This window comes from Aquarana catesbeiana, linkage group LG11, assembly GCF_042186555.1.
Source record: "Aquarana catesbeiana isolate 2022-GZ linkage group LG11, ASM4218655v1, whole genome shotgun sequence".
Taxonomy (NCBI): domain Eukaryota; kingdom Metazoa; phylum Chordata; class Amphibia; order Anura; family Ranidae; genus Aquarana; species Aquarana catesbeiana.
The window spans coordinates 216689725-216704016 of record NC_133334.1 but is presented as its reverse complement, the minus strand read 5'-3'; the positions used below and the strand labels follow the sequence as shown (position 1 = coordinate 216704016).

The 14292-nt window shown below is 42.3% G+C and overlaps 2 protein-coding genes across 4 annotated transcripts in view; one reads left to right on the top strand and one right to left on the bottom strand.

The window, feature by feature from the left end:
- Positions 1-2168, top strand: part of ROM1 (retinal outer segment membrane protein 1) — a 32998-nt gene extending 30830 nt beyond the window's left edge. Inside the window, exon 3 of the mRNA XM_073605301.1 lies at positions 1383-2168. Within this exon, the coding sequence (XP_073461402.1) occupies positions 1383-1595 (213 nt within the window). The 3' untranslated portion in view covers positions 1596-2168. The remainder of the gene's footprint in view (positions 1-1382) is intronic.
- Positions 2169-4853: 2685 nt separating this feature from the next.
- The window catches only part of B3GAT3 (beta-1,3-glucuronyltransferase 3), a 58246-nt gene continuing 48807 nt past the window's right edge, over positions 4854-14292 (bottom strand). For 2 of the 3 annotated variants that reach the window (XM_073605300.1, XM_073605299.1), the window contains exon 6: positions 4854-11572. In XM_073605300.1, coding sequence (XP_073461401.1) covers positions 11474-11572 — 99 coding nt within the window. In that variant the 3' untranslated portion in view covers positions 4854-11473. The remainder of the gene's footprint in view (positions 11573-14292) is intronic. The other variant, XR_012236600.1, reaches the window with a different exon arrangement.

The following is a 14292-nucleotide window of genomic DNA, read 5'->3' as shown; positions in this document are numbered from 1 at the left end:
CTTAGTCTAGTGTTATACAGGTGGCAACTTAATGGTAATTAGACCTAAAACAGCAACAAGCAGGTACAGTAGAGCAATGAAGGGAAGAGATGTGTTTTTATCACATTAGAACTCCCACATTTGTAATGCAACTTAAAGAATTGTCAAGGCATCGATTGGATGCTGCATGACCCAGAACAAAAAGTTGTCTGCCCCTTTGGCAAATAGAGACAAGCTGAGTGAATGAATACATGGACATTAGAAAATCAACCAGCCACAACACTGCAAACTGCAGTCACAACATGTGAGCCCATCATTACAAGAAAGGCAAGTCAATGACACAGGCAATATAACCACACTAATACCCAGTTAAAACAAAACATTTGAAAGTGTACAATGCCTCAATCTTTTTTTTGCAGGGTGCATTTTTAAACCTTTTCTTAGCATTCTTATTGAGGGATTAGCTCTTTCTCTTCTTTTGAGGGACTACTATTAGTCCCGCAAAAGAAGAGAAGGAGCCAATATTGTCGCCAGGGACCCCAGAAGAGGAGGATCGGGCCACTCTATGCAATACCACTGCACAGAGCAGGTAAGTATAACACGTTTTTTATTTTAATAAAAAAAAATAATAATTTGACTTTAGTAACACTTTAAGCTGCAAAGGCATTACATAGGGGTGCTGCAAAAATTAATGCCTTTTGTCGTTTTTGTATACTGAATGGGGCCACACAGCAACCAAAGCCAATTCACAGGGTTGAAGCACAGGGGTGCGGATTTTTACAATGCCTGTAAAATGCCCTCTGAAGAGCGATCCACACAGATTGTTCTGTAGTGGGCTGATGCAAATGTAATCAAGGACAAAAAGTAAGGTGGAATACATATGGAACACAAATGAAATGCTGACATTAAAAAAAGTATGGGGTTGGGAATACCCACCCTGGTGGATGCAGCATTGATCCAATGCTGCATCTGTCCCCGTCGCCTCTGCACTGAGAACTGAGCAATCAAATACCGCTGATCGCTCAGTTTTATCCTCCGCTCTGAGCAGAGAGTGGTGACTGTATATCACTGGCTCTATCCCTCCAGAGCTCACTGGAGCGCTGGGCTGTAGAGGGGGTGGCAGTGGCTGGCTCAGTCCTCCAGCAGCTCGCTGAGAGGCTGAGCCAGCTGCCGGTCCAGGTATCTGGGTGGATCCCAACTGTAAAGTCGGGATCCATCCAGCACCTGGACAAGCTGAGTGACGCGTGCCGACAGTAGAATTTAGCCCACTAACTAGACTCCTGTGATCCATAGAAGAAGTAGAGCCAAAATAGCTCTGGCCATACTTCTTTAATTTTACATGGGTTTCCCCTTTTCCAAATTTAAGTCTTATGTGCAAATATGTCTTTTTTTTTTCTTTGCAGGCCTCGGTTCTAGTGAGCATGCGTTTTCTCCAGACTTCCATGGATAAGATTACTGGTGTTGAAGACGTTGAGACTGATTCCGAAGGATTCCTGCTGGAGAAGGGTGTAGTGGAGACTATTAGCAGTAATCTAGAGAAAACAAAAGCCCTCTTCAAGTCCAGTGCTGGGGAAAGCGGGGGTGGGGGGGAGGAGGCCCCTGCTAGCTCTAGCTAAGCACATCACCGATTGGGGAGACTGAGACAAAGTCTAGAGTATATAGTCTGTAGAGGTAGTCCAAGGCTGCTTGTTGTATACTGCCCTCTGTATGGAAGACCCTGAGATCCTGCTTGTGTTTGCAGCTGCCCAGTGAAGTGAGGAGAGTGGGGTAATTTCAGGAGAGGCAGTCTCCTTCCAGCTGTAGCTGCCAAAATGTAGATCCCGCAGAGAGAAAATAAAGAAAAGACTGCAATCCGATGTCTTGTGCTATGGGGAGGGACAATATGACATACACAAATAAGACACAATGGGGGAGATTTACTAAAACTGGTGGACAGCTTTTAACTTCAGCTGCTTCAATTAAGCTTCGACAATGAGGCCGGGTTCACACTGGTACGACAGATGCTCAGACATTGGGAGCTCATGTCGCATGATGTTTGAAAAATCAATGTTTCCCTATGGGAGCCGTCTCAACTGGTCCGACTTTCAAAATGCTCCCTGCGCTACTTTGGTCCAACTTTGATCCTACTTCAGCCCATTAAATATCAGTGAAGTTGGATCGCCGTCTTGAAAAAAAAAAAAACGGCATGGGTTCCCCCTCCAAGAGAATACCAGGCCCTTCGGTCTGGTATGGATTTTAAGGGGAACCAAAATCTATGCCAGACCCTTATCTGAGCACACAGCCTGGCAGATCAGGAAAGGGGATGGGGACGAGCCAGTGAGCGCCCCCCCTCTCCTGAACCGTACCAGGCCACATGCCCTCAACATGGTGGGACAGGTGCTTTGGGCCCCAAAGCACCTTTTCCCCATGTTGACGAGGACGAGGGCCTCTTCCCGACAACCCTAACCGTTGGTTGTCGGGGTCTGCGGGCGGGGGGCTTATCAGCATCTGGAAGCCCCCTTTTACAAGGGGGCCCCCAGATCCTGGCCCACCCCACCCTATGTGAAGGAGTACGGGGTACATTGTACCCCCACCCATTCACCTAAAAAAAGTGTCAAAAAAAAAAACACATTACATACATTTTTAAAGTAATTTATTAAGGCAGCTCCATCGTCTCTTCCGATCTGTTCTCCCCTCTCCAGCACTTCTGTGTCCCCTGCTGACGTCTTCTGCCTATGTTGGTTCTTCCCCGCTCTCGCTCCGGTTCTTCTCCCTCTGTCTGCTGTCTTCTGCCTGGTCTCCTCCGCTATCTTCTCGCTCTTTTGCTGGGTCTTCTCCGCTGTCTTCTCCCTCTGTTGTTCTTCCAATGTTGACGCTCTCTCCCGCTCTAATGTTGGGTGCGCCACTACTTATATTGGCATGGGGCAGGCAGAAGACAGCGGACAGAGGGAGAAGAACCAGAGAGACCCCGGAGAATAACCAACAGAGGCAGAAGACGTCAGTGGAAGGACACAGAAGCGCAAGAGAGGGGAGAACAGATCAGAAGACGACGGAGCTGCCTTAATAAAGTTACTTTAAAAACCTGTGTAATGCGTTTTATTTTTGACACTTTTTTTTAGGTGAGTGGTAGGGGTACCCCATACTCATTCATTAGGGTGGGGGGCCTGGGATCAGGGGACCCCCTTGGTAAAGTGGGCTTTCAGATTCCGATAAGCCCTCCGCCCTGACAACCAATGGCCAGGGTTGTCGGGAAGAGGCCCTTGTCCTCATCAACATGGGGACAAGGTGCTTTGGGGTGGGTTGGCGGAGCACAGGGCCCCCCTGCCCCAAAGCACCCAGGTGTGGTCCAGGAGGGGGGCCCCTCGCTTGTCCCCTCCCCCCTTTCTTGACCTGCCGGGCTGTGTGCTTGGATAAGGGCCTGGTATGGATTTTGGGGGGGACCCACATGCCATTTTTTTGGCGTGGGGGTTCCCCTTAAAATCCATACCAGACTTGAGGGCCTGGTATGCTCTTGGAGAGGGAACCCATGCCATTTATATTTACATTGTGCATGGAGTTCCCCCTAAAGATTCATACCAGACAGTGCTTGGTATTGTCAGGGATCAAAGTCAGATCCCTGTTCATTGAAGTCAGATGCATGTCGGACTTCAAGTCGCAGGGCAAAGTCAGATCCAAAGTGGTATGACTGTCGTGTCGTACCAGTGTGAACCCGGCCTGAGCCTAGGTTCACACTGACTACAGGTTAGCAATCGTGCGAGTTCAGCTGAACTCGCACGATTTCAAACAGGCAATGCAGTTAGACTTCGGGGGCGATTATACAGACATCTGTGCGGGTTCCTGCACAGATTTCTATTCAAATCGCCCCGAAGTCGCCAAAAGTAGTACATGAACTACTTTTGGGAATCAGTGCGGCGCCACAAAGTCGATTTGGACGGCGTCATTACCTGCCGATTTGGCATGCAATTTGACATGTCAAATCGGCCCAATGTGAACGTGGGCTAAAACCTAGAAGCTGATTGGTTACTATGCACAGCTTCACCAATTTCTGTGTGCACCAGTTTTAGTAAATCTCCCCCAATGCTACAAAATACAGACCTTGTGTATGAAATCTTGGGAAAAGGGGCTGTGTCCCTGCATCTCTGAATGACCATAATCTCCCTTCTGAATTCTAATTCATACTAGAAATATGACAGACGGAATCCGGTTACTGTGGCAGCAAAACTAGGTTCAGTAATATCAGGTTAGGGAATTTGCTCAAAAGCAATGTAAGGAAAACAAACCAACACATAAAATATGAAAAATCTTTATTGATACCCATCTAAAAAGGTGTGAAAAAAAACCAAAACAATATAGTCCAACAACGGGACCCCACTGCAGTGGAAATGCTAAAATCTTGGATGAATCAAACCAATAATAGTCATATACTACATTAGGAATATTGTAGTATATTTTATAGCAGAACACAGCATATATTAATTGAAACTTCATCAAATTATATAAGTTAACAGTCAGAATAAGTGGGGTCTCACTGTAGGTTTATATTGGATATTTTTTCCTTGTATTTTTTTTAATGTGTATTAATAAAAAAAAAAACAACATTTTAATGTGATTATTTTTTCCTTATATTGTTTATAAACAAATTCACTACTCTGCTGATATTGTAGGTTTTTGCATTGAAAAAATACACTATTTTGGCATAGTGAGCTGTTCCTTTATGTATATTAGTATGGGCAACAAAGTATGTATTTTCCTTCAGATTATAGTGTAAGCAATGTATAGTGACACATAATGAAGACCAACATATTTAACCAAGAAAAATACATTTCAAGAAAGTAAACTACTACGAGACATTTGCATGATAGCATGCAAGCTTGAAATAAAGAAAAGCTACAAGATTGCATTATGTAAATTGTTTATTCAAGGAGTCAGCACACAAAGTCCACATAATTGCAAAAAAGGACACAATTTCAGTTTCCTAAAAGGACTGACTCTTTCCAAATAAATAATGAAGACAAGTTAAATACAACAATATTTTGGCCAGTATATCCTTAAAGAAAGTGGGCCCCATTAATAAAAACTGGAGCAGAAGGTAGAGGTGTAATCCACCACAACCAATCACATTACAGCTTTAACGTTTATAGTGCAGCCAAGAGGATGGCACAGAATTCCAAGAAGGTAGTTATGGCTTTTCCATTTACTTGAATATTAGACTTTCTATGAGAAACAACCCATGAAATATATTAAACTACATACAGCAAATATATTGCCTTTAAAAAGAGCGTCAGGATAAAAATGTTCAAGCTGCCACTACACTCACATTGATTTTAAAGGTGCGGCTTTCAGGGCTGTTATTCTTTTCTTTCCTGCTTGGAAAGTCACTGGCAAGTCTTTACATATGAGGCATGCTGAAAACATGAAATACACAGAAATGTTCCAGGTGAGTGACCAAAACTGGCAATACATCAGATTTTTAAATAACCGTTCTTACCAAAATTTTCTATGTATGGATGACTGGACGAATGTTGTTCAAAAGTACTTCAAATTTTCATTTGCTTTCAACATTCGATTTTGGAATGAATGTACTTTCCCAAATGAAAACTATATGTACTATTAGAAGTCCGTTTGTCCGAGAACAATCTTCCATCTTGCTCTTTCGAATATTCTTGTCGTGGTTGAAAACAGGCATCAATTTGACCCCACTAGCCATTAGAAAATCAAATAAACTTTCTTAAAATGAAAACTTTTGAATAAAATTCTACTAGTATATAGCCAGCAAAAAAAAAGGGGTCCTAAATGCAAGACATTTTTTACCTTAACCGCTTGCCGACCAGCTGCCGTCATAGCTGTACATCGGCTCCTTTAAGCGGGATAGCAGGCGTGCGCCTGCTGCACTGCGGGGGTGCCGATGTTCGTGGAACCAGGAACCACCGTGCCGATGACCGCCGGCCCAGCGCTATCGCGGGCACGAGAGGTAGGACAGGGACGTACGTGTGTGTGTGTAAACACACAAATCCCTGTTCTTTGAGGAGAGGAAGATCCTGAGTTCCTAATAGCTGGGAACCACGATCTGTCATCTCCTACAGTCAGTTTCACCCCCCCCCCCAGTTAGAAAACACACACAGGGAACACAGTTAACCCCTCGATCGCCCCCTAGTGTTAACTCCTTCCCTGCCAGTGACATTTACAGTTATCCGTGCATTTTTATAGCACTGATCGCTGTTTAATTGTCAATGGTCCCAAAATTGTGTCAAAAGTGTCCGTCATAATGTCGCAGTCCTGATAAAAATCGCAGATCGCCACTATTACTAGCAAAAAAAAAAAATAATAAAAAAGCCATAAATCTATCCCCTATTTTGTAGACACTATAACTTTTGTGCAAACTAATCAATATACGCTTATTGCAAATTTTATTACCAAAAATATGTAGAAGAATACATATTGGCCTAAGCTGAGGAAAAAAATAGCTTTTAAAAAAAAAAAAAAAAAAAAAAAAAAAATGGGGATATTTATTATAGCAAAAAGTACAAAATAATGTTTTTTTTCAAAATTGTCGCTCTATTTTTGTTTAAAGCGCAAAAAATATAAACCGCAGAGATGATCAAATACCACCAAAAGAAAGCTCTATTCGTGGGAAAAAAAGGACGTCAATTTAGTCTGGGTACAGCTTCGCAAGACCGCGCAATTGTCAGTTAAAGTGACGCAGTGCTGTATCGCAAAAAATGGCCTGGCAGCCAAATCTTCCAGGGCTGAAGTGGTTAATGCATTCCCTGCATTCAGGTAAAAAATGTTGCAATAATTGTATTGCCCCCTCACCTCCCTATATGCTAAGGCCCCTTTCACATTGGCTTTCCAATCAGGTCCGCCCGTCAGTTCTTCAGGCGAACCCAATCGGAGCCTCCATTCACACCTATGGGGTAGAGCTGCACGATTATTCGTCAAGAATCGTTATCGCGATTTTTTCCCCCGTTGTGATCTTGACAAAAGTGTTTCACGATTCTGTCTATGCAAAGAATTCTCTCTGCTCTTCTGAAGCCACAACCTTCAAAAGAAAGGAAGAAAAAAAAAAACGGGCAGTCTGCCAAGAATCACAACATTCTTTAGCAGTGGAACTTAGGTATAAACATTGTAACAATTTGTCAAAGGAAAAGACTTCTATGTAAATGAGGATAATTTAACCACTTAAACACTAAACCTTTTTCTGACATTTATTGGTTTCAAGTTAAAATCTTTTTTTTTTTTTTTTGCTAGAAAATTACTTTGAACCCCCAAACATTATATATATTTTTTAGTAGAGACCCTAGAGAATAAAATGGTGGTTGTTGCAATATTTTATGTAACACTGTATTTGCGCAGCGGTCTTTCAAATGCAATTTTTTTTGTAAAAAAATACTTTAATGAATTAAAAAAAAAAAAAAAAAAACATAGTAAAGTTAGCCCAATTTTTTTTGTTGAATGTGAAAGATTTTACGTTGCGAGAATCGTGATCTTTTTATTCTAAGCAAAAAAATTGTGATTCTCATTTTGGCCAGAATCGTGCAGCTCTATCAGCAGTGACATGTCTGCTGACAACCACTGCTATCCGATCTGATCCTCTCCGTGAAATCCGGAACAGATGGAGACCCTATTTTCCATCCGTCTGGCGGATCGGATGAAAACGGACAGGTGGTCCGTTTTCATCCGATCCCCCCATAGAGGAGAGCGGGACTCTGACAGGCCAGTCTTAGCAGATCGATCCCCCACTGAGCAAAGCGGAGTCCGCTGGGCGGACCGTCCGTGTGAAAAGACCCTCAAGCTGGCCATACATTATAAAATTTTCTTGATCAATTTCCTTTAGATTTACCTTCAACTATGTAGTACAAGGGCCTGCCTGATTTCATACAAATTGAAAGTGTTTAGGATTGACCTCATAGTATATGGTTTTGGTAAATCTAAAGGAAAAATTGAATAATGTACGGCCAGTGTTAACTGAGTCCTATCTTGGTCCAGCGTTGTGTCCATCTGCAGCAGTGCTGGTCTGTGTTCCTCTCCTCACAGGACACAGAGCAAGCAGCGGGAGCCATTGGCTCCTGCTACTGTCAATCAAATCTTGTGAAGACGGAGCAGGGTGGAGCCACGCTCTGCGATTCTACGGTCACACACAGCTTGGCTCGGGAGCGAGCCCGCATGTGTGCCCCCATAGCAAGAGGCTTTGTTATGGGGGCACACAAAGAGTAGGAGCTGAGAGTGCCAGCAGGAAACCCCAGAAGGAGGTTTGGGGCCGCTCGGAGCAGGGAAGTATAACATGTTTATTATTTTAATTTTTAAAAAATTACCTTTACCACATCTTTAAGTATTAAAGCAACGAAAAGAATGACAGTCTGGAAACATGCACCTTCAAAAACAAGTCAGAAATAGTAGCTTCGATATTTCTATCTTGACAGATTTTCTATAAAGAAAAAAAACACTAAGCATGGGAAATATGTGATTCCACAATTTAAAGCATCTTCCTTATAGCCAGTCTGCCATCTAATGCTGAACTAAAATACGTGGCTTACTTCATAGAAAGGAAGTGATCACATTTCCTAAAACTGTTTTAACAATTAGACTCGAATGCCACCACCCAAAGTTATGTGTTGCAACTTGAGAAAACTTCTGCAATCTGACAAAAAGTGTTTACATCAATGGTGGCAAAATGACTAAATACAGAGGTGCCGAAGTGCATCTGATGACATCCCCATGGTGTACACAGAATATTCAGTATATGCAATGCTATAGAAGATTGACACTGCGGATACAGGAGACTGCAGGAGTTCAATGCCATCACAACTCCTTTACAAATACGTTCACTACTGGCTGCTGGGGACAAAAGGCCTCACAATAACAGAGTGCTGAAAGTTGGGTACAAGAACATAACACACACACACAACAAACAAAGCCTGTTCAGTTTATTCTCTCAGACCACCCTTAATTAAAATTTTGGTGGGCGGTGATGTTCCAAGTTACCCACTTGGCTTACGTTTCCGACTCCCAGATCTCCTTGTGGAATTTTCACTATACAGCGGAGTCTGAATTATTTTAGTGCATTGGTAAATGGTGCTGCTCTTCTCATGGATTCCCTTTTCTGGAAATTAATTCACTGAGCAAACTGACACTTTGTACTACAAAATCTCAGGCCTCTTGTTGTACATTTTGCAATATAAGAAATACAGTATGGAAACTGAGACCATCTGATGTCAGCACCAAAAGGGTGCTGCTGGGAAGTCCAATACCCGATAATGTGATTTGCACATCGCTAGAACATTTAACCAACAGTATACTGACAGTAAAAAAATGTGTGAGGTATACATACAAAATACATTACTGAGCACACTGTACAAAGTGGATGATGTGGTGTAGGTAGTCCAAGAGGGGGACATCAAGTGAATGAAAGGAGGAGGAATGATTTTTCACTAGTCTAGGGTTGGGGTAGAGGTTAAAACAACATTATATGTGAGAGACAGATGGTGTTGAAGGCCCCTCAAAAAGTTCTTGGAAATTCAATATCTGCCTTGACACATTACACAGCGATTGAAGTAGGGCGACTGCGCGATGTGTGTGGATATAAATACTGGGGAACGTCCTTGACACTCATTAGAACAGAAGAAATGGCTTGAATAAGTTGAGACACATCTTCAGCATTACAGAGGAAGTCCAGTTGAAGGTGAATAACCACTACTAGCCATTCTCCTTTAGACAGCCATAAGTACACATAGACTACTAAATTATAAATAAGTCTGTACTTTGTAGAAGAATGCTGAATCCTCATTACCCAGACTCACTACTCTAATGCCCCGTACACACGGTCGGATTTTCCGACGGAAAATGTGCGATCGGAGCGTGTTGTCGGAAATTCCGACTGTGTGTGGGCTCCATCGGACTTTTTCCATCGGATTTTCTGACACACAAAGTTTGAGAGCAGGCTATAAAATTTTCTGACAACAAAATCCGTTGTCGGAATTTCCGATCGCGTGTACACAAATCCGACACACAAAGTGCCACGCATACTCAGAATAAATTAAGAGATGAAAGCTATTGGCTACTGCCCCGTTTATAGTCCCGACGTCCGTGTTTTACGTCACCGCGTTCAGAATGATCAGATTTTCTGACAACTTTGTGTGACCGTGTGTATGCAAGACAAGTTTGAGCCAACATCCGTTGGAAAAAATCCATGGATTTTGTTGTCGGAATGTCCGATCAATGTCCGATCGTGTGTACGGGGCATAACAAGTCATTGTGACCACACTACTGTAAAATTATCACTACATGATGCTGGATTCAATTTGCAAACATATTCCATTGGGATAATTTCTGCCATACATTGTATCGATCAAATAAACATTGCTTATTATTTTCAGCCTTTGGCAATAAATAAAGTAAAAGCAAAATAGACATACTCTACCACTGTATATACTATTACCAGTACCAAAATGGGTCTGCTGACCAAAAGTGCCCTTGAGTTTATTAAGCCACACCCATTTTTGTCAATTCCCTTTAAACAAAAAACGTATACATTAGTACAAACACAAAATGTTCACATAGATATAAAAACATAACGGATCCAAAGTTAATAAAATTTATTATCCATGTTAAAATTGCCGACTTACACACAATGTAAGCACTGTGTAATCTTCTGTAGTTTTAAAGTAAACCTACTAGAAAATTATGTAGGCTGCCACTGCTGACCTTAGCTTTTGAGCATGCTGTAAATGTGATGTCAAAGTTTCAGTTTTTTCTGGGTCACCGATCTGGAACAAGTGTAGAGCTAAGGAATTCTGGCACTCATTTACTGTATATGTTCTATTGCATGGATGCTCAACCTATGGCCCTCCAGCTGTTGTGAAACTCCAAGTCCCATCATGCCTCAGCCTTTGGGAGTCCTGCTTGTAACGGCCAGCCTTGCAATCCCTCATGGGACTTGCTTGTAACAGTCTGCCTTGCATTGCTCATGGGACTTGTAGTTCTGCAACAGACTGAGGGCCACAGGTTGAGCACCCATGTTCTGTTATATGACTCAAAATAATTAAAGTCAGATACAGCTAAGCAAGTAGCATTTTCAGAAGGTCAGTATTGGTGGCCCCATACTATTCTCAAGACAGGTATTCTTTTTTTTTTTTTTTTTAAACCCCCTTTTCAAAAGACGACATAGACGGGACAGTTTGGACTACCTGTCTCTTTCAAAATCTGTAGGAAGCTCTTGAAAGCTAAGTGGATGGCAACACCGCTTTGAATTGTGTAACAGCAGCGCTTTTTTTTCAATAAACAAAATAAAAATGAAAATTGACACTTACAAGGATTTCCTTCTACAGTTTCTATCTGCAGAAGAACCTCAAGCACTCCAGATAAACATTTAAGCAAAGTGGACACTGGCGATTTTGATATATATATTATATATATATTATATAAAATATCTGAAAACAGCAGCTGATGTCTGGAGTTGGAGGACAAACATATATCACAATTATAAACTAAAATACAATTTGTCAAACACGGTCGTACATCACACCAATATTTTGGGGTTTGATCCCCTCCCTTGTTTTTCCAGCAAATCTTCCTGCTTGAGCTTTGGCTTTTCTGTCCTTGTATGCCACACCCAGACCTGCGTGGGAGAGCCATATGTCAGTAAAATGATAAAAGAACTGAGACAGGTGCTAGGCACATCACAAGGGGTGTTGTCTGATGCACATCACTATACCACTCCTACAGAAACAGATGGATTTATTGTTCTATTCAATTCCTATTCATTTCCTTATTGATCGCTGGCAAGTTTTCACATTTTTAACTATGCAGCTCTATTTCACTTTTCAACATGAACAAGCTAGTGATGAAAGGGAAACTATTTTAATGCTCTAATTAAAATGAACTTGTAGGAAATAAAACACATTCTAGCTAAAGTGGTGTTAAAGGTGTGCTACCAATTTTTATAGAAGTCTTCCCTATCGGGAATCATCCCTCTGCATTGATAAAATGAGATGTACCAGTGAACTTTTTACCAGCGGTGCCAGTTTTACCAGTTCATTAAGGCCCCTTTCACACTTGTGAGACTTTTCCTGTGACTTGGGACTGCAAAGTCACATGACAAGTCGTACCCCATGATTTCCAATGAGTACCATTCATATCTGTGTGACTTCAAGTCTTCCCTGTACTACTTTGGTCCGACTTTGATGCGGGTTGAGGTCCATAGACCTCAAGTTTACACAGGCATTCCCTGAAATCGCAGCAAAATCGTGCAACTTTGAAGTCGCGGTAGCGTGAAAGGGGTCTAAACTGGTGTTCCCAAATGACTGAATCAAATGGATATTAAAAGGCAAATTACATTAAATTCACAAAATGTTCTATCTGTAGCATAATGCCTCACACACAGTTGTTCTCAATGTGATTTTTTTATGTTATTCATTTTCTTACTTCCTCTAATATTAGCTATTTGGAAATTTAGAATTATCTTGTGCTCATCTACCATAGGTAGAGTATAATTAAATTTAGCAAGTTCCTGAGAAGTTATTAACGCGGAACTTCACCCTTTTGCATTTCAAAAATTGATTTACAGACACCCCAGCTCTTGTATCTCTAGTAAAGGAAAGGTGAGTTGAGATAAATATGTAGGTTGCCACTGCTGATCTTCTAAAAATGCCAGCTTCCTGGTTGTCATGATGATCCATTGCTCGTGGAACGTGCAAATCTCTTGTTTCTACGACCACAGGTAGAATGTGTTGACAGCTGTAAATTTTCAGAGAGCTGGAAATCAGGGCTGCTATGGCATACTGTCATTTTGAACTTTATTGCAAAAAAAACAAAGAAATAAATACAGCCACTGTCCTCATCACCCCAAATCAAATGACTAAGGACTAAATGTTCTAAACGCGTAGGCAGTTTTTACAGTATGTTACATGTCTTTTCAATAAAGGAATACTATTTTTTGAATGTCATTCCAACCCATTTCACTTCCGTGTTCAGAAGGATGTAAAAGCCAGCTGCTGCAGCACCCACATTGATGGGGGCAATGACTGATTTTCAGCCAATTTCAAATAAAAAGGATCCTGCTCTCTCACAATTGCTACGCTCACCCTCTGACTCAATTCTACACTCTCTAACTCACATTTGCAACCCCTCCCTCTCTTGTGGCATCTTCCCAAACTCTCTAAAACATGCGCTAGTCACCGCCATACTTAAAAAGCCCTCACTGGCCCCCACCAATCTTAACAACCTACGTCCCATTACTGAAACCTGGCTTTATGAATCAGATACTACTTCTCCTGCTTCCCTCTCCCATGGTGGCCTCCTCTGGACTCACTCCCCCAGACCAAGTGGACGGAAGGGAGGTGGAGTGGGAATCCTTCTAGCCCCATGCAGCACCTATCAGGTACTTCACCCACCTCCCTCTCTGACACTCTACTCTTTTGAGGCACATTGCATTAGTCTATTCTCTCCCATTTCTCTAAGAATTGCTGTCATCTACCGGCCCCCTGGACCAGTATCAGCCTTCCTTGATGACTTCTCTGCCTGGCTACCCTACTTTCTCTCCTCTGAAATCCCCACAATTATTCTTGGTGACTTCAACATCCTTGTTAACATTAACACTACTATTACTTCTAAACTTCTTAGTCTAACCTCATCGATTGACCTGAAGCAACGGATACAGGCTCCTACTCACTCCAACTGCAACACCCTTGACCTCGTCTTCTATCTGTGCACTCCATGCAACCTTTCCAACAATCCTCTCCCACTCTCTGAGCACCAACTTATTAGTTTTGCTCTCTCCCTGTCTTCCACCTCCTCTCCCTCCAACCGCCTAAGAGTTACACGTAGAAACCTTCGCCACCTCAACCCTTCTCTTCTCTACTCTACTCTGCTACTGATCACCTCTAAGATAAAATCTCACCCCTGTCCTGCCCCAACTTAGCCACTTTCTTCTACAACAGCTCACTGTCTTCCTCCCTAGACAAGCTTGCCCCCCTCACTACACGCAGAATTAGGCCCCGACTGCTACAACCCTGGCAAAAAGACGACACCAGAAGTCTCAGAAAACGTAGCTGCGCTCTTGAGCGTCTGCGGCATAAGACTAAGTTCCAGGAAGACTTCACACAATATAAATCTGCCCTCCTAAAATACTATTCCTGCCTTCACACTGCCAAACAGACCACTTTATCACACTCATTAACAGCTTCTCGTCAAGTCCACGTAAACTCTTCTCTACCTTCAACACTCTACTCTGTACTCCACCCACCAACTCACTCACTGCCCAGGAGATTGCCAATCACTTCAAAAAGATTGATACAATTCATGAGGAGATCTCCAAAGCGCAAAAACCTCCCCCATGCA